This window comes from Prionailurus bengalensis, chromosome B3, assembly GCF_016509475.1.
Source record: "Prionailurus bengalensis isolate Pbe53 chromosome B3, Fcat_Pben_1.1_paternal_pri, whole genome shotgun sequence".
Lineage (NCBI taxonomy): Eukaryota > Metazoa > Chordata > Mammalia > Carnivora > Felidae > Prionailurus > Prionailurus bengalensis.
In genome coordinates this window covers 72,221,522-72,246,406 of record NC_057355.1, presented here as the reverse complement: position 1 = coordinate 72,246,406, position 24,885 = coordinate 72,221,522, and the positions used below count along the sequence as shown (strand labels likewise).

Sequence of the window (24,885 nt, the reverse complement as noted above, 5' to 3'; positions counted from 1 at the left end):
GCACTGAACATCTGAGGATTCTCTTCGTCACAGGATAGGCCAAGACAACTGACCTCTGTACCTTTTAAGAATCACAAGATCCATTTCTACTCTTTGCAAACTTTTTATTATTAAAACCTCAAACAGATACATAGGGCTGCGAGCACTCCCATCCTGGATACCAGGTACCTTCACCCTTGGCAGGCCTGTGTAAGCAAATACTTGTTATGCATCCTCGTCAACTTCCAGGGGGATCTTTAGCAGGGGACGGAGGAAGCTCCGACTCTGAAGGTGTGATCACAGGTAAAAGATCTCCCCAAGAGCTGACACGAGCACAGCGATACAAATCCCTATGGAAAAGGGAAGTCAGTGTGGGCTGCAGGGTCTTGCCTCCTCCCCCTAATTTTGGTCACACCCTTTATACCTGCCATGCCGGTGGGCTGTGATCACAGCATGCTGCATATGCCCATCTGGACAGCACAGGTGACAATGCACATGGCGTGGCCGTTTGAGGACAGGCTGAGTGATACGGGGCCAACGATTAGCCTCTTCTGGAGACCCCCGGGCAAGAATTACCATGGAGAACTTTTCCTCTTTTAGATTCTTCTTATTCTAAGATAAGGACATAGAGACTATTTGGAGGAAAAAGAGATGGGAAAAAAACCATTCCCCCCCACCTCCATCCCTGCACCCTTTTCATAAGCCATGCACATTCAGGCTTGAAAATCTCCAGGCTCTTCTCTGACTTCTCCAACTCTTTCCACCTCTGACTCTTTTTCATGGTGTTCCCCCAGGCTATTTTCACCCTGTTGCAACATTCTCAGGATACATACCCAACTGAAGGGGATGGAGTGGTAAGCCTGAGAAAAGCTACAGGCCAGGGGCTTAGAGGCTGTCAACTGGGGACAAGGAAGTTCATGTGGACACTGTGAACACACACAAAAGACATGAGGTAAGACAAACGAATCACAGAGATCATACAACTGAAAAACTCAGAAAGATAGAGTCAAGAAGGGCTAGGGATATGGGAGCACAGGAGCAGGAGGCAGGGAGGGCCAGGGGAACAACTAAGAAAGAAACTGGATAGGGACCCAAAATAGTACAGGGTGGCTTAGCTTTACCCTCTCACTTTTCCTGGCCATAGCTGAGTTCAGATCTTTGCATGGTGGGAAAGGCAGAAATAATACTCACTGGAGCGAAGACAAAGCCAGGTCGAGGGTCTGAAGGTGACTTCTCTTTGCCCTAAAACCAAAAAAATTAAGCTGGTGGGGGCGTGCCTGGTGGCTCAGTGGGTTAAGTGTCTGACTCTTGATCTCAGCTTAGGTCTTGATCTCAGGGTTGTGAGTTCAAGCCCCGCGTTGGGCTCCATGCTGGGAGTGGAGCCTACCTAAAAAAAAATATTAAGTCTGAGGGGTCTATTCTCATAATTCAATCTCTGCACTCAGTAAATTGAGGACTCCTTTAACGTTCAATTCTGGTAATTATTAACTATGTTCCTTGAGTTAAGCTGGCTGCTTCTCTAATACTCCAAACAAAGAACTTTCTCTTTGTAGCAGGAGAAAGGCAGGAACTTGGCACATAGTGTGGTGCTCTCCCTTGTCAGCAACCTCCACTCTCAAAAAGAACCCACTCCAGGACGATTAAATTTATGATTATACACTGGATCATACTGTCCCCAAAAGATAAGGTTCTTGGCTTAGTGATGCCCTAGATCAGGGGTTGGCACACTTTTTCTTTTTTAAAAGCCCAGAGAACAGGTAAAATCTGTTTTTGTCCCAACTATTTCAATTCTGCTATTTATAGTGTGAAAGCAGCCACAGACAACACACACACCAATAAGCATGGTTCCTATAAAAACAGGTGGCAGGCTGGATTTGATCCACAGGTCCTAGTTTGCTAATCCCTATAACATGTCGTAATGACTTCATATGCCTAATATCCTGAGAGTCACCCCTACCATTGTACAACAGAGTCTCTTCAGTTTTTAAGGGAGTAGCAATAACTGGTGACAGATTGGGGGTGGTTATGAAAGAAGGAGAATCTTACCTTAAGGACCAGGTCCCTGGCATCCATGAGAAGGGAGTGCCCAGCTTTTGTTCCATTCTCTACCAATATCTGTTCACAAAAAAGGAAAATAAGCACAAGCCCTGAATTACATGAAAACATAAATGTTAGCAGCTCTGTAAGAACATTTGCAGATGGGAGGAGGGGGCCCTAAAAGAAAGGGCCTGCCCCGTATAAGATGGGGATGAGACCCTAAAAGAGGGATGAAGGGATCTAGGCATGAGAAAATGGTTAAGAATGAACACAAGTTCCAGTGGAGAGAAGGAAATACGTGAAACCAATGAAGCTGCTTTAAACTTAAAGGGAGGGGTGCCTGGGTGGCTCAGTCAGTTAACATCTGACTCTTGATTTCAGTTCAGGTCATGATCTCACAGTTTGGGAGTTCGAGTCCCCTGTTGGGCTCTGTACTGACAATGTACAGCCTGCTTGGGATTCTCTCTCTCCCTCTCTGTCTGCCCCACCCCTGCTCTCTCTTTCTCTCAAAATAAATAAACTTAAAAAAAAAAAACAAAAAACAAAAAAACAACTTGAAGGGAAAAAGCAATTTCAACTCACCAGAAAATGACTTGTCTTGCGCCATAAGGTGTGGATTACCTCAGTGCGGTCAGCCTTGCTGGGCAGTTCACTTAGGGAAAAGGCTGATACCACCACATCGAATTGTACCTGAGAACCAAGATAAGAAACATGAATAGACCTGACATTCCCCCTGGCTCCCCTTCCAAGACTGTAACAAAGTTCTATCCTCTGACATTTCTTCTGTTCTCTTTTATCTTCTATCACTCGGTGCTGGGTAGCAGAGCTGAAGCTACAGTTTTCTGTCTGCCAAATTCCACATTTAACATACTCTAAATGTTGTCACTTGCCTTGGGTGATACAGGTAGAAACTGTCTGAAAAAGACACCTGGAACATAAGGCTCCCCAGATTCTGAGCCACCTATGGAGTAAAACAGAGACGTGGCAACTAGGACTGTATAGGTATACACTGAAGGGATCTCTCGATAAGAAACATGGTCCTAAGAATAAAGAAAAGCACTAGGTGAGGGTGAGATGCAATAGGGTAAGAAAATATTGGGTCACCTGCCCTGTTAATCTTACCCAAACCATCCACAGTCCAGCAAAGGCCTCCACCAGCCTCTGCTTGACCATAACACTGGAAAGAAATCAGACTCATTTTTAACTTTGAGCCCTCCTCTACTCCCCAGTAAAACACTCTTTCTAGTTCTCTGCCTAACTCCTTCAACTTTGAAAAAGTCCTTCCTTATACTTTCTTCTCACCTTTCAGTAGCTTCTCCGCCAAATCCAACATAGCAGCTGAGCTGTCCACACACATATATTCTCGTAGGCTCTGGCCCCAAGTACTGTGAGCAGCCCTAAGATGGCAAAATATAAATGGCCAATTTTCATGATAAAGAGTCATCCCTACAGGACACCCCTCTGCCACCAACCCCACCCCTGGGAAACAGAGTATTATTTTACAACAGTTGGAAAAACTACCAATGTTATTTTCTTATTTCATTTATAACTCTTTAAAAAGGGGGCAGACACATAAAAACTATTTGTAGGCAAAAATAAATAAATAAATAAAATAAAAAGAATATCTTGGTGATATGCCCTAGACTAAATTCCTTTCCTTTTTTATCTTTCTAAACATGGGTCTTTTTTCACTTGAACTTTCTTTAAGTTCTGGCCCTAATCCATATACCTTCTTATGCCATACTGAATCTCAGGGAAGAAACATTCTAGTTCCCAACTTTCCTATTCTCCTTCTGGTTTCCCAGTCTCTTGGAATGTTGTACACATGGCTCTCTAGAGCCAGAATTGACAGAGACAGAAAGATACTTACCAAGTGACAGAACCAGTACCTGAACCAAAGTCCAGTAAGGTTTGGGGCTGGAACTCTGGAACTCGAGCCTGGATCTGAAGAAATATACAACACCCCACAGTAGCATGAGTGGACACTTATTTAGGGCCTTGGTAAATATGAATTAGGGGACCTCGGCAGAGATGACATGTGAATGTTTTTTGAGATTCAATGTAAATACTTTATAGAATGGAACCTCCTAAAACAATGATTTTAAACCTCTCTTGGGTCACAAAATCCTTTCAGAGGATAAAGAGAGCCTCTTAAAAAAAAAAAAAAAAAAAATCACATGCCAAGTCCCAAGAACCCTACCCCAGAAGACTATTTTATGAATAAAGGAACTGATGGTAGAAGGATTCAGGTTGGAAGCTGAGGGGCTTTCACCTCATGGAATGCCCTGGAGACTGCTGCGAAGCCACCATCCAGTCTTGCTGCCATATACACCAGGCTCAGTTTCTCATTGTAGCTGTCAAAAAAAAACAAAAACAAACCAGAGAGTCATACTGACTGCGAAATAACCTCCATGGCCTCGCTAACCTTTAGATTTTTAGGAAATGAAATCTTTGAAAAGAGCTCTTCCAGTTCAGCACTTTCAGTCCTCAAAAGGGAAGAGTCTTGAGCTATGAACCAGGTAGCCTTTTCTAACAAGAATTGTATAATTGTACTTCCCCAGTCTCCTTCTAAAGATTTTTTTCTTCTGTAGCTCTTCTAATCCTCCTTACCTCAGTTCTTGCCAATGGTATGTAGTTTTGCGTAGGGCACGCAGCACCGTTTCACGAAGTTTCTCCTCTGACTGAGATAAATCTGGGGTGAGAACGAGAACTGGGAGTGAGGACCTAGGAAGAACATGGCTCAGATCCAATCGCTGAATATACTGCCTGTCCATTCCTCTGCAACTCCCATCGGAGGCAAAACCTCAGCGCTTAAGAGAGAAGCCAAACCTAGAGAAAACTTTCAGGTAAGAATAACAGCAACCGCCATCATCACCACCAGAATGTACCCGATAGTATTTTGCCTCTAACAGCAGTTTATGCAATTCAACCAGCCCTATCCCACAAGTTTTGTTCTCTTTTAAAGAGAAGTGTTTGGCGCCTGGCTCAGATGGAGGAACATGTGAATCTAGATCTCAGGGTTGTGAGTTCGAGCCCATGTTGGGTGTAGAGGTCACTAAAAAAAATTAATACACTTAAAAATAAAGAAAATAAAGGTAATCATGAAAATAACCTGAGGAATAATATTCATTCTCTTATCCCCGAAGAAGGCTTTTGTACTGGACAGGGAGCCATACGGGGATTTTATTTCACTTGAATAAAAACTTAGTCCGAATCCAGTGGATTTAGAGGAAAAAAACCCAAAGATCTAGATTTTGACAAAATACCGAAGCACCTCACTGACCTTTACCAAAGCCCCAAGACCAACCTCTGAAACAGTCTATCTTCTAGTGAGGCATCATTGTAACAACTGCTCTGGCCAGAAAGTGAAACAAGAAACCACAGTATCAATTTGAGAGACAGTAAAATTATTTCTTGGTCTTCATTTCCCACCAATATTTCAATTTGGTCTACTCTTTATTCTCAAGCCCTACCTGGGTTTTCCAAGAATTTTTCCTCAAGATACACAGCCCGTCTTTGCAACTCCTCCTGCCCTACAGGTAAATGCCGGCTCCAGAGATAATTCGTCAGTGCCCGCACCTGCTTCTCCACATTGGGCATCGCGCTCTCTATGGGCCAAAGATGAAACGCGACATCACTTGCATGCACACCCGCTTTCCGCTACTTCTCGGGCCTCCCCTTCCCATCGACACTCACGGAGCAGGAGGAGCTGTGCGGCGGCAGCCAGTGCTTTCGGCAGCTCTACGCATGGCAGCTGCAGGATGCCGGGGTGCCGGCGATGGGGCCTCTTCCCCAGAAAATCGGAGCTGTTATCCACCTGAGATACGCCGGGCACAAGGGCGGCGAGCGCCTGCAGGCCGGGAAAAACGTGCTGATTGCGGGGCAGAAAGGAAGCTTATGGCGTTTGCTAAGGGAGGAGCTCCTAAGAGCGTTATTCCTCCGAGCGGAGCTATTTTCGAGATCCAGGGTCTCTCCGAGGGCAGGGAAAGTAGGCACTCACGCGGGACTGGGGAACTTCTCTACGGCCGAGACGCCATCTGCTTGAAGTCAGCAGAAGTCTCACTGCCCTCGCGGTCGCCATGGCACCGGAGGCGAGCCGGAAACGGAAATGCTGTTGCCTGTGACCCGCACATCCTCCGCGCAGCTTCGGCACGGCGCAGTGTCAGCCAATGAGGAGAGCGAGTGCTTCCAGTAGCCAATAAAAATCGATATGTAAATCACCTCGGAGAGTTGGTGTACGCTGATGGGACCAGGACCTTGGTGCCTGGGTAACGAGCTGGAGGCGAGGTGACCTGGAGGTAGTGTTGGGACTGGTCTCCGCGTCCCGAAGTCGAGGGGCAGGGGTGGGCCATTTCCTAGGGCCTCCAGAAAAGCGCGCTAGACAGGGGACGGTATTTCTGGATGTATTAACTACCTGCGTTCCTTGTTTTTCTCTCTGGAGAACTGTGAAGTTTTGGGATTTTTTTTCCCCCTGTGTGAGAACGGGAGAATGCAGTAAGGGAAATATAAGAAAAACCAACTTTAGGCAACCGAAGATAACACATTGATGGTTAATAGATTTAATGTTTTTTTACATATTAGTTTCTCTCCATATTAAGCAGTCTTCTTGGATAAATACTAAATTCTAACACTTAGAACATTGGGTACCCGACACTGTGGCAAGCACATTGACTCTGTTACCGCATTTCGTCCCTGCTAAGAGATAGATTCTGTTAACCCCATTTTGCAGTTGAAGAAAGTGAGTATTTAGATGGTTAACTATCACGCGCAAGATCGCAAAGCTTGTTAGATGACAGCTAGATTTAAAACTGGGCAGCCTAAGTCCCAGCCTCACCTTTAAACATATGCTCTATCGCATATTGTTGGCACTTGGAATGCAAGTTAGCAAGTTACTTAAGAACAATATGCTAAATGTCCTGAAGTGCTAACTTAACATGTAGCATTAAAACGGACTCACTGTGTTGTGTGCCCTCTTGATTGCGTTAGCAAACATTAGTCACCTATGGAATATCTTAACGTTTTGATCTCTGGTGACTGGATGGGTGAAATTCTTGCCTTTGCTGCAACTGCAAGAGTCCAAATATGGTAATTATGGGGTAAAATATGGGAACTAAATCAGTCAGAACTGTCTGGTTTGCATTTAGGTTATTAAGCTTTGATTCTTTTTTTTTTTTTAATTTTTTTTTTAACGTTTATTTTACTTTTGAGACAGAGACAGAGCATGAACGGGGGAGGGTCAGAGAGAGAGGGAGACACAGAATCGGAAGCAGGCTCCAGGATCTGGGCCATCAGCCCAGAGCCCGACGCGGGGCTCGAACTCACGGACTGTGAGATCGTGACCTGGGCTGAAATCGGATGCTTAACGGACTGAGCCACCCAGGCGTCCCTTAAGCTTTGATTCTAATAAGGGTGAGTTTGGCTTTATAATCTGAATGCTCTGGAAGGAGTCTTGAGAGTTGCTTAAGACAGGTGTAAATCCAGCAGTCACTGCTCTCCTTCCTTTTGGGTTCACCTTCTTCCCTCCTCCGTCACTTTGAGTCACAGGGACACACTTTGCCTCATCTCTTGTGACAGTTTGCTTTTACTTTATTTTCTTTTTAAAAAATGTTTATTTTTGAGACAGAGTGCACAAGAGAGTGAGCACAAGTGGGCAAGGGGCAGCGAGAAAGAGGGAGACGCAGAGTCTGCAGCAGGTTCCTGGCTCTGAGCTGTCAGCACAGAGCCTGACTTAGGGCTCGAACTCACAAACCACGAGATCATGACCTGAGCTGAAGTTGGATGCTCCACCAACTGAGCCACCCAGGTGCCCCAGTTTGCTTTCACTTTAAATTGTTGGCTCAAGTATTAGCAAAATAAAAATATCCTCATCACTATAGGTTAGATTTAACATAAATTGGCCTTATTATTTTTGTCATAGGAAGGTAACAGAACATAGGGATAAAATGCTTGCCATCTGGAATCTGGCAGTCTGAATTCTAGAAAAGTGAGATAGTAATGGCTGCTACCTCACAGGGTTATTGGGGTGAGCGTTTAATGACATAATGTCTGGTCCAAGTAAACTCCCAGTATGCTGATGATATTATTATCATATGTGTTACTGTATGTATTTTGGGAACTTGAAGGGACATAATCACATTTTAATTTTTATTATAATTTCATGTTGTATTTCAAAAACAGACTTGAAAGGGGGGATATTTGGGGCAAAGTATGACTGAGCTCTAGAGACCTTGAAATAAGGAACAGGAGAACTTGGTGGTACCTCTGAATGTCCCTCCTGTTTTTCCTATTAACTGCCAACATACAGGTGTTTCCTTTATTCTGACACTGACGTAATTGGGATTGTTCTCTTCCTTCAGTAATACATCTCCAAAGCTGACTTAGACATAAATTTATCTGTCTTTGTTCTTAATCCAAAGTATTGTTCATGAAAACAAAACAAAATGAAAACCTCCACACCACCCTTCTTATGGATTAAGGATGTCCTTAAGACATCTAAAACAGTGAACACAATTCTTTATTCATTGAAAATGCTTAATCAATATTTGTTGATGATGTTGATAATGTGACCACTCTTTGTTTTCATGCTTGGAAACACTTAACAGGGTAGACTGGGTTGAGGATCTGAGTCTAATCATTTGACTGGGTCACAATCCCCCCCAAAGCATAGATGAGCCTGTTTCATAACTAATCTATTAATTCTGCTATATTAATTCTGGTTGCATACCTTGGATGGAGTAGTATTTCCAGTTAGAAAATACTACTCCAGAGTTAGAAACTCTGAATTACCTTTAAAAAGACAGACATAAATGTGGAGAAATTAGGGAACATTAAAAAGAAATACCCCCCACCTCCCACTCCCAAAGTAAGTAAAGGGAAAAAACTTCTCCGAGAAAGGTTTGGATAATTCAGTTAGAGAGGCATGATGTTCAGCTGGTTTTCTTCATAAGTTTATGAAAGAGGGAAATGGCTAACAATTAGGTTGAGAGAAACAATGAAGGTATGAAGCAACTGAAACAAATTTCTTGGGAAATTAAAGAAATTCTGCCATCAAAGATCCCAAATAGTATGATTTTTTATCTCTTTCATTTCTTTGTATAAAGTTTTCTCTCTAAAAATATTCTTTACTATTCTTAATTATGTTTATTTTCTTTATTATTATTATGTTTATTTGCATTTGTGTCTTCTAGATTAGTCTTTATCTTTTAAATGATTTTTACTTTTGGGGCGCCTGGGTGGCGCAGTCGGTTAAGCGTCCGACTTCAGCCAGGTCACGATCTCGTGGTCTGTGAGTTCGAGCCCCGCGTCAGGCTCTGGGCTGATGGCTCAGAGCCTGGAGCCTGTTTCCGATTCTGTGTCTCCCTCTCTCTCTGCCCCTCCCCTGTTCATGCTCTGTCTCTCTCTGTCCCAAAAATAAATAAACGTTGAAAAAAAAAATTAAAAAAAAATAAATGATTTTTACTTTTATTATGTAACTTTTCCTGAATTTGTCACCTTTTTTCCGGAAATTTTTTTCTAATTTTGATGCATGTTGTTTTTTCATGTCTTGGATTTAAAAAAAAAATCATAGGTTACAGTTTTATTTTTTATTTTTTTAAAGTTTATTTATTTATTTTGAGGGGGGTCATGAGTGGGGGAGGGGCAGAGAGAGAGGAGAGAGAGAGAATCACAAGCAGTCTCTCTGCCGTCAGCTCCGAGCCCAACATGGAGCTTGAACCCACGAACTGTGAGATCAAGATTCGGATGCTTTAAACAACTGAACCACCCAGATGCCCCTTTAAGATTTTATTTTTAAGTAATCTGTACATCCAACGTGGAGATTGAACTCACAACCCCGAGGTCACACGCTCTACTAACTGAACCAGCTAGGTGCTCCTTGTAACTGCTCTTCTTATCTGCTGGTCCCTGGACCCAAGAAATCCAGTGTCCTGGCAGCAGCTGTAGTTTGTAGTTCAGTGGCACCTTTGATGTATCACTTGGCAAAAGAGCATCCACTTTGGGGACCTAAACCTTTGGCCCCACCGAGCCCAGAGTTACAGAGGAAAGTACAAAATTTCTCAATGGGTCAATGGGAGTGGTGATAGGTGGAGCCATTCCTGCTTCTACTCTTTGGTTGCTGGAACCATGTATTCTTCCTGTTAGAGACACAGTATCATTTAGAGGTCTCTGGTTTAACAAATACACTGTATCCTGAAGAATGGTACCCATCCTTTCAGAATGTTGCCTCTGAGTTGTTGCTTTAGCTATGCCTTTAGAAAACCAGTCTCCCTGCTCTTTCTTCCCTTCCTCCTTCTCTCTCTCTGTCTCTCTCCTTCTTTCCTTCTCCCTTCACTCCTCCTCCACCTCTCTCCCTTGGAGCTATAGTGATCCCTGTCTTTTCTTTTTTTCTGAAGTAAACACCAATCCACTCTTCCCATTAGTCTTCTACTTTCTTCCAAAGTTAAGTGATATTATTGAAGTATCTTCAGCAGAAATTAGGGGAGCTGTTCTGAACTGTGATTAAATAGCATGTCATACTTAATTCTTCTTGGTTATAGTCCTGTATGACTTTGATTTGACTTATTGAGCTAGTAGAGCCATCTGCTGATGACCTGCACTACTTTTCCATCTTTTTAATTTTTTTTGGTAAATGTTTATTTATTTTTGAGAGAGAGAGAACACAAGCAAGGGAGGGGCAGAGACAGGACACAAAATCTGAAGCAGGCTCCAGGCTTTGAGCTGTCAGCAGTTCGATCCCTCGAACTGCAAGATCATGACCTGAGCTGAAGTCGGACACTTAACCGACTGAGACACGAGACGCCCCTACTTTTCCATCTTTGATATTTGCCTTTTATCTTTCCAAGATTTTTAAAAATTGTATTTTTTAGAGAGAGCCGGTTGGTAGAGAGGGAGGGAGGGAGGGAGGAAGGGAGGGAGGGAGGGAGGGAGAGAGAGAGAGAGAGAGAGAGAGAGAGAGGGAGAGAGAGAGAGAGAGAATCTTCAACAGGCTTCAGGATCAGCTCAGAGCCTGACCCAGGGCTTGATCCCACAGCCCTGGGGTCATGACCTGAGCCAAAATCAAGAGTCGGCCACTCAACTGACTGAGCCACCTAGGTGCCCCATATCTTTCCCAGGTTTAATGATTTGTCCTCACTAGATCCACTGATGCAAGGTACACAGAGATCCCAAGCCATAGTCTTGGTGCCCAGTGTGCAATGTCCCTGGTTATGATGGGCTCTTACTGAGGATAATTAACTGCTACAATAGAAAGATTTTTCTCTTCTTAGTTAAAATATACACCTTGGAGCTAGTTTGAGAACTATCCAATCCTTATTTTTGAGAGAGAGAGAGAGAGAGAGAGAGAGAGAGAGAGAGAGCATATGTGGGGAAGGGGCAGAGAGAGAGGGAGACAGAGGAGCCACCCAGATGCCCCTCTATCTATTTCTTTTCTTTTTAAAAAATTTTTCTTTTAAGGTTTATTTCTGAGATGGAGAGAGACAGAGCATGAACAGGGGAGGGGCAGAGAGCGGGAAACACAGAATCCGATGCAGGCTCCAGGCTCTAAGCTGTCAGCACAGACCCCAATGCGAGGCTCGAACTCACAAACCATGAGATCGTGACCTGAGCCGGAGTCGGTTGCTCAACTGACTGAGCCACCCAGGCACCCCCCCCCCCCCCATCTATTTCTAAAACCAGCCCCACCTCCTGCCAAAGAATGTCTCTTCTATTTTTGATTATTGATTCTGTGTCTTGTGTTCTAAGTTCATTTTTGGAATCTTGGTGTATTTTAGGTTGATTTCTCTGGGAATCAAGTGAGATGCATTATCCTTTTTTCCCCTTGTAATTAAGGGGAAAAATGTCATTATCAACCAAATCACCAAATTCATTCTAATGTTAGGTGTTTAGGTACCTGACATTTGACTGAACTTTGTAAGCTATACTTGGTACAATGTAGAAATAGGGAATTATAAAGACATTAATATATTCCCAAAGAGGGATTTTGTGCCCTTTTAGGTTAGTAGGTCCTGTTAATAATTTTGGGGATCGAGCTACATATTCAACAGGTGGACATTGTGTATTTCTACCAGCTGGACTTCTTTATGACTGAAATGCAATTAAACATGACCCTGGTCTCAGGGTGATGGTTGTCCAAGAGAGGAGGATGAGGCCAGGAAAATTCTCTTAGAGTGACAAAGACTCATTAGATTGACAATGCTGAGTAACAATAGGTTGCTCTTATCACTCTTAGGGCTTTCAAGGATTCAGCAGGTCAAAAACTACAAAAAGAAAGGATGCATGTTTTATTTTGAGTAATAACTTAAGGTTACATGTAAAATCTTTGGTTCATGATTTCAAAATGTAGGCAGTACTGAGAGAAAATATTCAGGACATATATCCACACATTTGATTAATACAACATTGACATTTATTTCTGTCAAGTAGCTAAGCAGGGAGCAAGTGAATGTGTAGGGTAGGACAGTAGGGAGACACACGAACTTATGTAGGAACAATCAGTGTCTCAGTGCCAGGCTGCTGATGATGCCAGAAACTGATGTTAATCAATGACCTCCACCTGCAAGATATTCTTCCTCATTTTTGCACAAGGAGGCTGGAGTAGCCTTAAAAACTGGGCTTCATGGTCTGCAAAAATCCTATGCAACTTTCCCCATTAAGTGTAGAAGGGACACCTGGCAGGTTCAGAGAAGCATGTGACTCTTGATCTCAGGGTTGTGAGTTCTAGCCCCCATTGGGTGTAGAGATTACTCAAAAATAAATAAGTAAAATAAAAAATAAAATAAATTCTCTTAAAAACAAGTTTAAGGCATCTGGGTGGCTCAGTTGATTAAGAACCCAACTCTTGATCTCAGCTCAGGTCCTGATCTCATGGTCATAAGATTGAGCCCCACATCAGCTCCATGCTGGGCCTGGACCCTGCTTGGGATTTTTCTCTCTCCCTCTTCTTCTGCTCCTCTCCCTCCTTTCAGTAAATAAATAAATAATAAATAAATAAGTAAATAAATAAATATGAAAAACAAATTTAAAAAGATTACATAAACATGTTTATGAGATTTCTTTCTGTCTTTTCTTTTTAAAGATTGTATTATTTTTTAGGTAATCCCTACACCCAACGTGGGGCTTGAGCTCACAACCTGGAGATGAAGAGTAGCATGCTCCACCAACTGAGCCAGCCAGGCAACCCTGTCTATGAGATTTCTTAAGAACAATATAATTTTGTAATTTGACAAGGTAAGGTGAAAACCTTCTGTCAAAACAAGCTCACTTCAGTGGAGATGGGGCATCTATTAAAAATACTTAAACAAATCACATGATTTATGTGGGAAGTGAGATGATTCACTTTCAAATACCAAATAAAAGCTGTGCTGTCTAGTTAACAGTAGGTTTACTGAAACTATGTATGAAACAATGTATTGAAACTATGTATGAACACTGCCCCCCTCACCCCGCCCAGCCCGACAATGGAGTCCCAAACCCTTAGACACTTCCCTTCCTGGTTCTTCTCTTATCCATTTTGAGGGCTTATTTTTTGCGGGCTTTGCAGTGAGCATGTGCCAAAGAACTGAAGTCTCTGCATCACCCCAAGGATTTGTTCCAATCAGACTACTTTTTGGCTTCACGTGGGCATTGGCAACTTCTGGGTGAAGGCTGTAACCTCTGTAGTACTCAGCCAATAAGGATCCAGGGGAGGGACTTGCATGCTAGGAGATAAATTGTTTGCTGTAACCACCCGGAGTGTGCCTGTCCATCAGACACCTGCTCTTACAAGAATGTTGATTAAAGCCTCCCTTCACTGTGCTCCTAGTCTCCGTGTCCCTCCTTTGACTGGGGCAGTGGGCTTATTTCTCACAATTTACAATACGTGTCCAGTATTAGTTGACTGACACCCTTCTGATTTGTCTCTATGTATCTTAGAGCTATAAGCAATCTCTTCTTGTTACTCACCTTCCATTGTTGAAGAAAAAAAATCCAACTGAGTAAATTAGAAGATCTCATTGAGATAGGGGAAACTGAAAGGACCCCATGAAAAAAAGCTGTTTTATTTTTCTCCTTCTCTTGTTTCTATTCTTGCTAGGACCTGCACCTCTACCTTATGCATGCCTTAGTGTATGTCTTCCTGATAAGGGACAAGGAGTTAATGATTTCTTTGGAGTCTTCCAGCAGAGCAGATAACATCTAAGGAGTGACCAGGCAAGAATGACCAGGTGAGGCCACATGTGTGTATTCTAGACCATTGGCACTGGACATCTGGGTGCCTAAACCCCCTGCCTCCAGGGAATAAGTGACTTATGATGGATACCTGCCCCTGTCCTTGTTCTGACCAGTTCCTGGATGCCTGAGAGGGCATGTGCACCAGAGCACAATTGTCAGTAAAAACCTCATACTGCAAACAAAGACAAAACTTTCTCTCCTTTCCTTTCTGAGTGTCCCAGATGTTCTGTCTGTATCTGTCTGCACTCTATGTCTTCAATAAACTCTGCTTTTACTTCCTGCCTGCTCACTCATGTTTGATTTCTTTCTGTCCTGTGTGAAGCTGGGGATCCTCTTGGCTGGTCCTGTGGAACCCCTCTGGGTCCTCAAACCTGGCCAGGCTGCATCATAATTGGCTGTATTAATCAATGCATGAATCAGAAAGCATGCTCTCTAGCAAATAGAGGGGAGCTCCTAGGAATTGTACAAAATAGAAGGTCTTTATAAGAAGGTTGGGACAAGAAGTTATTAGCAAAATAAAAGAAAGGATTGTTTCAGGCCAGGAAGTCTTTTGGGGGGAGAGGGGCAGAAACACAGGGTTTTCATCCTACAGATTACTGCAGTAGTGATCAGGAGATTTCAGATTGACTCTTTAAAAGTCCTGTTCCTGGGATAGAGTGAAACTAATTGAGTCTTTCTTGGCTGTTGTGGAGGGCAAATGACTCTATTTTGGGCCTTTTTTTTTAAACACCATCAATTTAGGACTGCAACCTGGGGTGGCCAGATTCCTTTGAGGGAACTGAGTTTCCATCACTGGCTCCTTGTCATTAACCTAAAGGAAACCTGAGTGATGGAAAGTGCATGGTTTAAGGCAGAGCCTCCCCACAGGAGGAAAAGAACACAGAGAACTCCCTTCTGCCTGAACCTGTAACAACATCTCTATGCCACAGGATGCCACTTACTGAGTCAAGCTGTGCTGTCGTCTCTGCAATCGGGCAGGAAGTGAAAAATAATGACAATTTTTATAACATTCTGGAAACAGGAAAATTCTGGAACAGTCATCCATTTTGTTTTATGCTCACTTTGGGAAAAATTGTAGAAGAATGAAACTAGAAGTGGGTGAAGTCAAGCCAGTACATCCTCTTTCGGTTTTTTTGTTTTGTCTTTTTTTTTTTGTCTGTAAGATACCTACAGCCATGTAGGCTGGCCCAGATATCCTTCCATTGATTAGAAGAGCATGCATTTTTGTTTTTCCAGAAGTGAGGTATGTTGTTAACATTGTTAAAAAAGAAAGAAATCCAAAATGGAGTCATTTGTCCCTGACAACAGCAAAGAAAGATCGAATTAGTTTCAATCTGTTCCACGAATGCAACCTTTTAACAGTCAATCTGAAATGTCCTGATCAGCACTAATGTGGTAACTTGTATGATAAAAACCCTGCCATTCCCCTCCCTGCTTCCTCAAAAAATGTCCTGGCCTGAAACAATCTTTTCTTCTGCTAATAACTTCTTGTCCCACCTCCTTCCTAGGACAACTTTCCATTTTGTAGAATTCCTAGGAGCTCCCCTCCTCTTACTAGATAGGATGCTTTCTCATGCATTGATTAATAAAGCCAATCAGATATTCAGATTTACTTGGTTGAATTTTGTCTTATAACACTACTCTAAAATGAAACAAAGAACAAGAACTTCAAGGAGAACAGGTCCCCACCCTGGTAATCACATGCATTTGAAACAGCTTGTGGGGAGCTGCCACCACTGAGGCAAAATTTCAAACTCAGCTCTCAGGCTGTTGTCCTGAGTAGGGAAAATATCCAAAGCACTCAGCAATAATAGAAAGAATAAATAAGTGATGACACCAATTGAGGAAGGAAAACAATGCTGCCACTAATAAAATACACCCCAAGAGAAAGCTTATGGAAATGGGGAAACATTCCCTTTATATTGTTAAGGGGAAACAAAAAAGCACAACATAAAATACTATGTATCCTATGACATATTTTAGTTTTAAATATAACCAGAAAAAATACTGATTGGAAATTTATAAAGATGAAGAGTGTTTATCTTTGGTTTATGAGATTACAGATAGACTCTTTCTTTCTTTCTTTCTTTCTTTCTTTCTTTCTTTCTTTCTTTCTTTCTTCCTTTTCTTTGATTTGTAGTTTTTTTTTTTCTGGTTTTATAACATTTCTGTATTGAATATGTGTTACTTCCCTAGTAAGGAAAAAAATGAAGGTGTTATTTAAAATATTGGCTCCTTAAATCAGACATTCTGAGGTTCTTTATAGACTCACCAAAATCCTCTTATTGCTATGGTGGGGACTGCACACTCACCCAGACTTTTGGACTCCTCCTCCAGGTGGGTGATACTTATACAGGAAGAATGTTTGGAATTCTAGAGTTGCTCAGAGAATTTTTGACTGCTTTTTATGAGGCCAATCCACTTCTTTCTCCTCAAGAACACTTCAAAAAAAATGGTTTCACCCTCTGGCCAACTGCAATTTTCTCTTTGTTGTCTTTCAGAAGGCTGATTGGTAACACACATCATCCAGGGAACCTATGTTTTGATACAAGGGAACCTATATTTTGATACAAGAATATTTTTCTCTAAGATGAATCATGATTGACTTCTTCTTTGATCTCCTACCCTTCTTTCTTACGAAGGCAAAGTTTGGTGTCAAGAAGAACATATGAACTTAGTATGAGGACAGGTAGGATATCTCAAAAGCCCTGACTAAAAAATTGAATGTTTGACATACAGCATTGTGTAAATTTAAGATGTACAATGTGCTAACTTGATATATTTATATATTGTGATACGATTGCCTTTATAGCTATATTTAGCACCTTTAACGCATTATATAATTATCCTTTCCCTTTAGTATTTGGGATAATTACATTTTAGTCTCTTAGCAATTTTGATAATTGTAGTACAACATTATTATCATATTCACTATACTGTGCATTAGATCTCTATGACTTATTTACCACTCATTTCAAGTTTGTACCCTTAAGCAACATCAGTCTTATTCCCTCACGCCCTGTCCCCTGGTAACCACCATTTTACTCTCTGGTTTTTACAAGTTTGACTTTTTTAGATTCCACTTATAAGTGATATCATACAATACTTGTCTTTTTCTGTCTGACTTATCTCACTTAGCATAATGTGCTCAAGTTCCATACATTTTGTCACAAATGTCAGAATATTCTCCTTTCTCGTGGCTGAATAACCCATTGTGTGGATTATTTTTTTTTAAGTTTACTTATTTATTTTGAGACAGAGAGAGTGCAAGTAGGGGTGGGGCAGAGAGAAAGAGAGAGAATAAGAGAGAGAGAATCCCAAGAAGGCTCCACACTGTCAGTGTAGAGCCCAATGTGGGGCTCAAATCCATGAACCATGAAATCATGACCTGAGCCAAAGTTAGATGCTTAACTGACTGAACCACCCAGGTGCCCCGGATTATTATTATTTTTTAATCCATTTTTAATCCATTATTTTTAATCCATTATTATTTTTTAATCCATTATTTTTTAATCCAACCCATATATGGGCATTTAATCTGCTTCCATATCTGTTTTTTCCTTTAAACATTTTTTTTAATTTTAGAGAGAGAGAGTATGTGTGCAAGAGGAGGAGAGGGGCAGAGGGAGAGGGGAGGAGAGAGAGAGAGAGAGAGAGAGAAAATATCTTAAGCAGGCTACTCTCTCAGTGTGGAGCCTGTCTCAGGGCTTGATTGTACAACCATGATATCATGACCTGAGCCAAAATCAAGAGTTGGATGCCCAATCCACTGAGCCACCCAGGTACCCCAAGGCTGCTTCCACATCTTAAAGCCCTGATATTTTTAAGCTGAGGGAAAGGCAAAGAACTCCAACCTGCATCGGCCTTGCCTGACAAGAGGTGCTATTGTGCATTATGGAAAGTAAGGCAGGCCTTCTCCACTCATTTGCTACACAGAGAACACTGTTAGCAAGGTAATCTTCAGAAGAGGGAGGATACCATGTGTACACATGTGAGTGTGTGTGTATGTATCTGTCACGCAGGTGGTGTGTGACATGGTGGTGACCGTGTGTCCCTCTCCTATAGATGTGTCAGCATGAGAAACCCAAGAGTCAGGAAGAGGGAGAGATGCTTTCTGCTGGGAGCAAGGGAGAGGGGGTTTGCTGTCCTTGTCTGACTTCTTCACTTTGTTGGTCCTAGACATTACAGGCTAGCCCACGGGGACGCAGTGCCCTCCTGTGGTTGGCATGGTTCTTCTTCACTTTCCCTAGGTCTCACTTCCCTTCCTAAGTTACTCCTGAATCTGGCTTCCAGTTGCCAGGGTCCAGCTACCTCAGCTCTCCCTCTGTCCTCAGCTCCGTCCCTCTGCCCTTTCTTACTCCATCCTTCCTAACTGCAAGCTCATTTAAAGTCACCTTCATCTGCTCCTTTATAGCCCTCTCTGACTCCTCGCTGGGGATTCATAGCTTTTGGAAATGATCCGATTGTTCCTTTTTCTGATCCTGATGTTCTCTCTAGGGAGCCATTCTCGAGCTTTATTCCAGCTCTTGATATGATATGGTTCCAGCTAAAGATGGTTCCTGTCCTGGTTAGTAGGTCTTGGGAAAGGAAAGGAAAGGCGATGGTCGTGGAAGGAAAGAGAGTGCTGATGGCTGAAAGCACAGGTGGCTGAAAGGGAATGTAAGGGCTCCTGGGCTGGGAGGAGGCAAAACGTGCATGACTCACCCTTGCTTGAAATCTCCCAACCTCTGCTGATTTCCCTCAGATGCTGATAGCATCAGTGACCCAGAAACATATGAGGAGCCCAGGGTCCCATGTCCTCAAGTCTCCTTTCTGTAGTCCTGCAAATCCTTTCCACCTGAAGTAGCTACCATCCATACAATTTTGTCCATACAACCACTCTTGTTGAAAGCAGCATACAAGTCGATGATGTGTTGGATGTCTTCTGTTTGAAGGAAGGAAGGCAGATAGATTGGCCTAAAGGCACAGCTGAAAATTTATTTTTTTTGCCTCCATTTCAGCAATATCAGTGGTTTTTACAGTCTAGATTTTTACACAATTTATGTTCCTCTGACAGTAATGGATATCCAATTAGCTAATCTTTCTTGGATTGTTGTAAGCTATTACTTTTTATTTATATTATTTTATTTCTAATTTTTTTTTTAAGTAGGCTTTATACCCAGTGTGGAGTGCAGTGTGGGGCTTGAAGTCACAGCCCTGAGATCAAGACCTGAGCTGAGATTAAGAGTTGAATGCTAAATGACTGAGCCTTCCAGGTACCCTGTAAGTTATTAGTTTTTAAAAATTAATTTCTGTTTGAAGATATTTTGCAAGGTGATCGTGATTAGTGTTGTCAATACCGTTCTTAAAGCAATACTTTAAGAAATGAGTTGTGAGTTTTACAATGTTGTAACATTGAAATGGGGTTGCATATGTTAAATTAAGATGATCACACTGTTATGGATTACTTTCATTTTATTATATGAAGTTCTACAACTTCTATTGCGATTTTTCCCACTTCTTACAGCAATATCTGGATAGATAGAGCCTTGTAAAGAATTAGTAAGAAGAGTCACACTACATATGTACAAACTTAAAAGAGTAAAGAAATTGTTGAATATTGCAAAACGTGCCTCAGTTGCCATGTACAACCGTTGGGGGAAATTGTGCGAATTTGTGAGTAGCTTCAGAACTGTGCCTTGGAACATGAAGCAAAAGAAGGAAAGAGATGCTTGGCACCAAGATACATCACAATATAAAAATGTGCTTCATTCATGCCACCTGAAGGGAAGAATTTGACAAGTCAGTGTTTTCTTTCACTGACATGCTTCTGCTGCTCAGATTTTTCCAGAACTTGGAAGCAGTGTTTGTCTCCTATTCTGGCAGAGGCACAATCTGTAAGCAGTGTCATTACTCAGACATAGCCCTGTTTTAAGGATCTTGGACAAGAGAAGTGTAGAGGTTTAGGGTTATTGGTCACATTGGACCTCAAGCCACAGAAGCACCTCTGTGTTCTGTAATAAATTTATTATTTTATATAAAATAACAGTGTTAGTTACCGGTGGGCCTTTCTTAAATGTGAGGCCCAGGGAAGGGTCTTGGCTCAAGGGTAGTTCTGGCTGTATCTTCAGCACTGAGGCAAAGTCAAGTACAAAGTAATAGGTGATTCCTAATAATTCCTGATCAAATAATTTTTCAGTGAATGGGATGAGCGCCTGAAAGAGATGTGTTGCTGGCCTTCTGGATGCCCTATAGTTAATGAATTTTAAGAAGAGTTTCTTTAGAGTACAGATAAGGGAGAGAAAGCCTTTGGGGCAGGAGGAGTTTAGAATTGCTGGCCATAAAGAGATTAGTTTAGAAATGTTCTCCAAACAAAATACAGATAAACTCTTGAGCTGGCTTTGTATGGACAAGTGAGGAGAGCAGTTTCTCTTTGAGTCATGAGGGCCCTAAGTTCAGATGGAAAGAACCTGCTTCTTCCAAGATCAAGGGATAAATGGCCCTGGCCTAAAATGGGGACTGAGAGTACAGGACTTTGAAATAAACTGGAGCAGGCTCCAAAGTCTGAAGAGTGGGTGAGATTGGGCCAAACCAATTGTCTGGCATGAGATAGTAGCTATAAATCTTCCCTAACACTATCTAGTATGTACTGTGGAAAGTCATTGTTACCCTGGCAAAATAATATTTGTTCATTATGTAAATGTCAATGAGAGGAAAGAGAGGGAGGTCCATATGAGGGAGGTATAAGGATAGACTAAAATCTCAGGCTACACTTTTTGAAGAAAAAGACTTTGTATTTCAAATTTGTATCACAACAACTTAACCAACTGATCACACAGCTGGCTAAAAAGTTCTCAGTGTGGACTTGTCCTTGAGCTATGCTCTGTCAATACCACCTGTAGCCCACTTCTACTTTCCCTCTCCTTTTAGAGGTTTAAGGGGAGAAATTCTAGAGAACAGACTTGGCAGGTTTTTGTTTGTTTTGTTTTTATTTTTTTAATGCTTATTTATTTTTGAGGGAGGGAGAGAGAGAGAGAGAGAGAGAGAGAGAGAGAGAGAGAGAATCTGAAGCAGGCTCCAGGTTCTGAGCTGTCAGCACAGAGCCTGATGTGGGGCTTGAACTCGTGAACGTGAGGACATGACCTGAGCCCAAGTCAGAAGTCCAATGAACTGAGCCACACAGGCACCCCCAGACTTGGCAAGTTTTAAAGGATAGGAAGGAAGGACCATTTTCATATACTTGCATTTTCCCAGAAGTTTTAGGTATCTGCTGAAAACAGTGAGACTATATTTCTTTTTTTGTTTTATTTATTAATTTTTGAGAGATCACAAGCAGGGGAGGGGCAGAGACAGAGGGGGACAGGGCATCCGAAGTGGGATTTGTGCTGACAGCAGAGAGCCTGATGTGGGGCTCTAACCCATGAATTGTGAGATCATGACCTGAACTAAAGTTGGGCGCCTAACTGACTGAGCCACCCAGGAGATTATTTCTTACCTGAAGCTCATCCCGAGAAAAGAGTCCATAATGCAGAGAATCCTAACTGCCCTAGGCCTTGTAGCAAACTTAGTTTGTAAGCTCCCTTCTGGGGCACACTGATACGGATCTACATAGTTTAGGAAAAGTCCTCCATTTAAGGTTGGGCCTGTGGCTTCTTGCGTAGGGAGAGAAAGAAATTCAGCTATAGTCTTGGCAAACTTTGAGAAAAGGATTACTGGGATATAAAGAGACAATTCACAATAGAGGATTATGATTAGTAAAATGAACGTTGGAGAAGATATCTAACCTCACTAGTAAAGAAAGACATGTCAAAATATTAGGACACAGTGGGGCGCCTGGGTGGCTCAATTGGTTGAGCATCTGGCTTCAGCTCAGGTTGTGATCTCACAGTTTGAATTCGAGCCCCTGCTTCAGGTTTGCTGCTGTCAGCGCAGAGGCCACTTTAGATCCTCTGTCCCCTACCACACCTCCCTGCTTTCTCTGTCCCTCCCCTACTTGTGCTCTTTCAAAAATAGATAAACATTAAAAAAACACATTAAGACACAGTTTCTCCTAATAAAATAGGTTGCAGTGAAATCTATACTCTATGCATAGCAGATGGCATTGTAAATAGGTGCAAATGTTTTGGAGGGCAGTTTGCAATATGTTTGAAGCCAAAAAGATGTCCTTTGATCCACTGATCCCAAACTGGTTATACTGTAAACATTTATAGAGTCCCTTCCATATGACAGATAACATTCCAGGCAGAGACATCAGAGACTGGTGTTGTAGACTGTTCCCTTCAGGAACGGACATTCTGCAGGGGGAAAGCACACCTATAAAAACCTTCCTTTCAGCTGACTTTGAGGGGGCTCCTTTCTCACTGGGAACAAGATGGGTGAAGAAGAAGAGGGTGTGACCAAGTGTGTTTCTGAGATGGTGCAGAAAAGGCAGTGTAGGTAGGGGTGCCTGGGTGTCTCAGTGGGTTAAGTGTTGGACTCTTTGTTTTGGTTCCGGTCATGATCTCATAGTTCATGAGTTTGAGCCCTGCATCGGGCTCTGTGCTGGCAGTGCAGAGCCTGCTTGGGATTCTCTCTCTCACTCTCTCTCTCTCTCTCTGCCCCTCACCTACTTGTGCTTTCTCTGTCTCTCTCAAAAATAAAATAAAGCATTAAAAACATGTTAAAAAAAAAAAAAGAAAAGGCAGTATAGAAAAATGTGGAGGGGAGGGAATTTGCAACACTACATTTCCTGATGAGGAAAGGGGGAAGACACTGTGTCTCAGGCAGGGACTGATGCTTCCTTCATGTCTTTCTCAGAAACCATGATTCTGACGTGGACTCTTTTGCTTCTGCTGCTAGATCAGACTATTTTCTCCCAGGCCTAGGACTTCTATGGTGGAATCAGAGCTCCTGAAGGTCCAGTTCACCATGGGTGTCTAGTTGATATGGCCAGGTGAGGAAGCAGCTCAGGGGAATGGTCTCCAGGTCTGCAAGTCCATCATTACCTTCACTTACTAGAGCTTCTGAAGGATAAATGACATATGCAGTGCCCTACCTGCAAGGTGCTGGGATCCTGCAGTGGACAACTAACTGTTACCTCTGAAAACCCAAGGTCACTGAGTGTGTGGTCTTCCAGGGGTCCTAGCCCCATGACTATCCTTACAGATCTAGGATCTGGTCCCCGAGCAGGCCTGTGTGCAGAGCTAGCCGGTTCATCTGGAGGGCTAGACTCCAGGACCACTGTGGGCGGTTTGGGGAGTTCAGCACCACCGTGCCCAAGTAGGACTGCCTTCTGTGGTCCTCCCCTTCACTCAGCTTCCCAGAAGCTGCACACCTCACTGACCCCTGCCTGCCAGCTTTCTCGGGCTCCTCAAGTTCAGGGGTTGGGAAGAGGAATCATGGATGGACAACAGGAGAAGGGCCACTCACTTTGTCTCCTCTGTGGGTAAATGCCCTTTCTGGCCAGATGTGACATCCTAGGCTGACACTTGCATCTTTTCCAAGTTTTCTCGGCTCCCCTTTCACCCGGAGAATCTTTGCTGGGTGCATAGTGTGAGGGGTGGGAGCGGGGGAAGCATCTACTTCAGGAAGCCTTGATCCCACCCTAAGGTGATGCTCTCTGAGTCTTGGGGCTAGTTTGTTCAAGAGCTGCTCTAATAACACTCCTGCAGGCGCTGACCTTGATCCCCACTGGCAGCTTCTCTCTTCTGGCGGCTGCACCCCCTTCTCTCACAGAGGCGCTATTGCCTTGCTCCCCGACAGCCAAGAGGGGAACTTCTTTTCCTCTTGGTTCTGTGAGCAAAGGCTGAGACCAGCTTTAGCTTTTCAAAGGCTTTTTGAGGGATGCCTGGGTGGCTTAGTTGGTTGAGCGTCCAACTTCGGCTCAGGTCATGATCTCGCAGTTCATGAGTTCAAGTCCCGCATCAGGCTTTGTGCTGACAGCTCAGAGCCTGGAGCCTGCTTTGGATTCTGTGTCTCCCTCTCTCTCTGCCCCCCACCCCCACCCCATCCCTCCTTGTCCACTCTCTCTCTCTCTCAAAAATAAATAAACATTAAAAAAAAAAAAGAAAAAAGAAAGGCTTTTTGAGCCCTGTGGAAGACGATGGACAAACAGACACATAAGATTTAAATATCTCAGAGCAGATTGACTTCCAAAGCATAAAGGTTTTTTTTTTTTATTATTTTTTAAACTTTTTAAATGTTTATTATTTTTGAGAGAAAGAGACAGAGAGCAAGCAGGCGAGGGGCAGAGAGAGAGGGAGACACAGAATTGGAAGCAGGCTCCAGGCTCTGAGGTGTCAGCGCAGAGCCTGACGTGGGGCTTGAACTCACAGACTATGAGATCATGACCTGAGCTGAAGTCAGCCGCTTAACTGACTGAGCCACCCAGGCACCCCCAAAGCATAAAATTTTAACCCTTCTTCTGTGAACTGGCCCCCAGGCTCTGTCTCATTCTACCTGTTGCCTTGGGACAGTCACACTTTCCAAAGAGAGAAGGCCAGCAACAGACACATCTAATGAGCATCCATTGTGTGCCATGAGCCTCCAACAGCAGGGCGAGGATGGAGGGGGAGCTGGGCTGGAAAGAGAATATCAGCAGAGCTCTTGGCTCTTCTGTTCCAGTCCTCAGTTTCTTTTCTTTTCTTTTTTTTTTTTTATTTTAGAGAGAGAGAGAGAGGTGCAGAGGGGGAGAGAGAGAGAATCCCA

At 42.9% G+C, this 24,885-nt stretch overlaps 1 protein-coding gene across 1 annotated transcript; it reads right to left on the bottom strand.

Moving 5' to 3' along the window:
- Positions 1 to 87: 87 nt before the first annotated feature.
- METTL17 (methyltransferase like 17) lies at positions 88 to 6,141 on the bottom strand. The gene is made up of 14 exons (XM_043554217.1): positions 6,017 to 6,141; positions 5,713 to 5,866; positions 5,490 to 5,624; positions 4,627 to 4,708; positions 4,289 to 4,370; positions 3,887 to 3,960; positions 3,319 to 3,413; positions 2,907 to 2,977; positions 2,599 to 2,706; positions 2,026 to 2,094; positions 1,171 to 1,221; positions 813 to 905; positions 404 to 591; positions 88 to 329 (listed from the first exon to the last, which is right to left on the bottom strand). Exons 1-14 carry the CDS (start codon positions 6,095 to 6,097, stop codon positions 218 to 220), a joined length of 1,395 nt encoding a protein of 464 aa, XP_043410152.1. The 5' UTR covers positions 6,098 to 6,141; the 3' UTR covers positions 88 to 217.
- Positions 6,142 to 24,885: the final 18,744 nt, after the last annotated feature.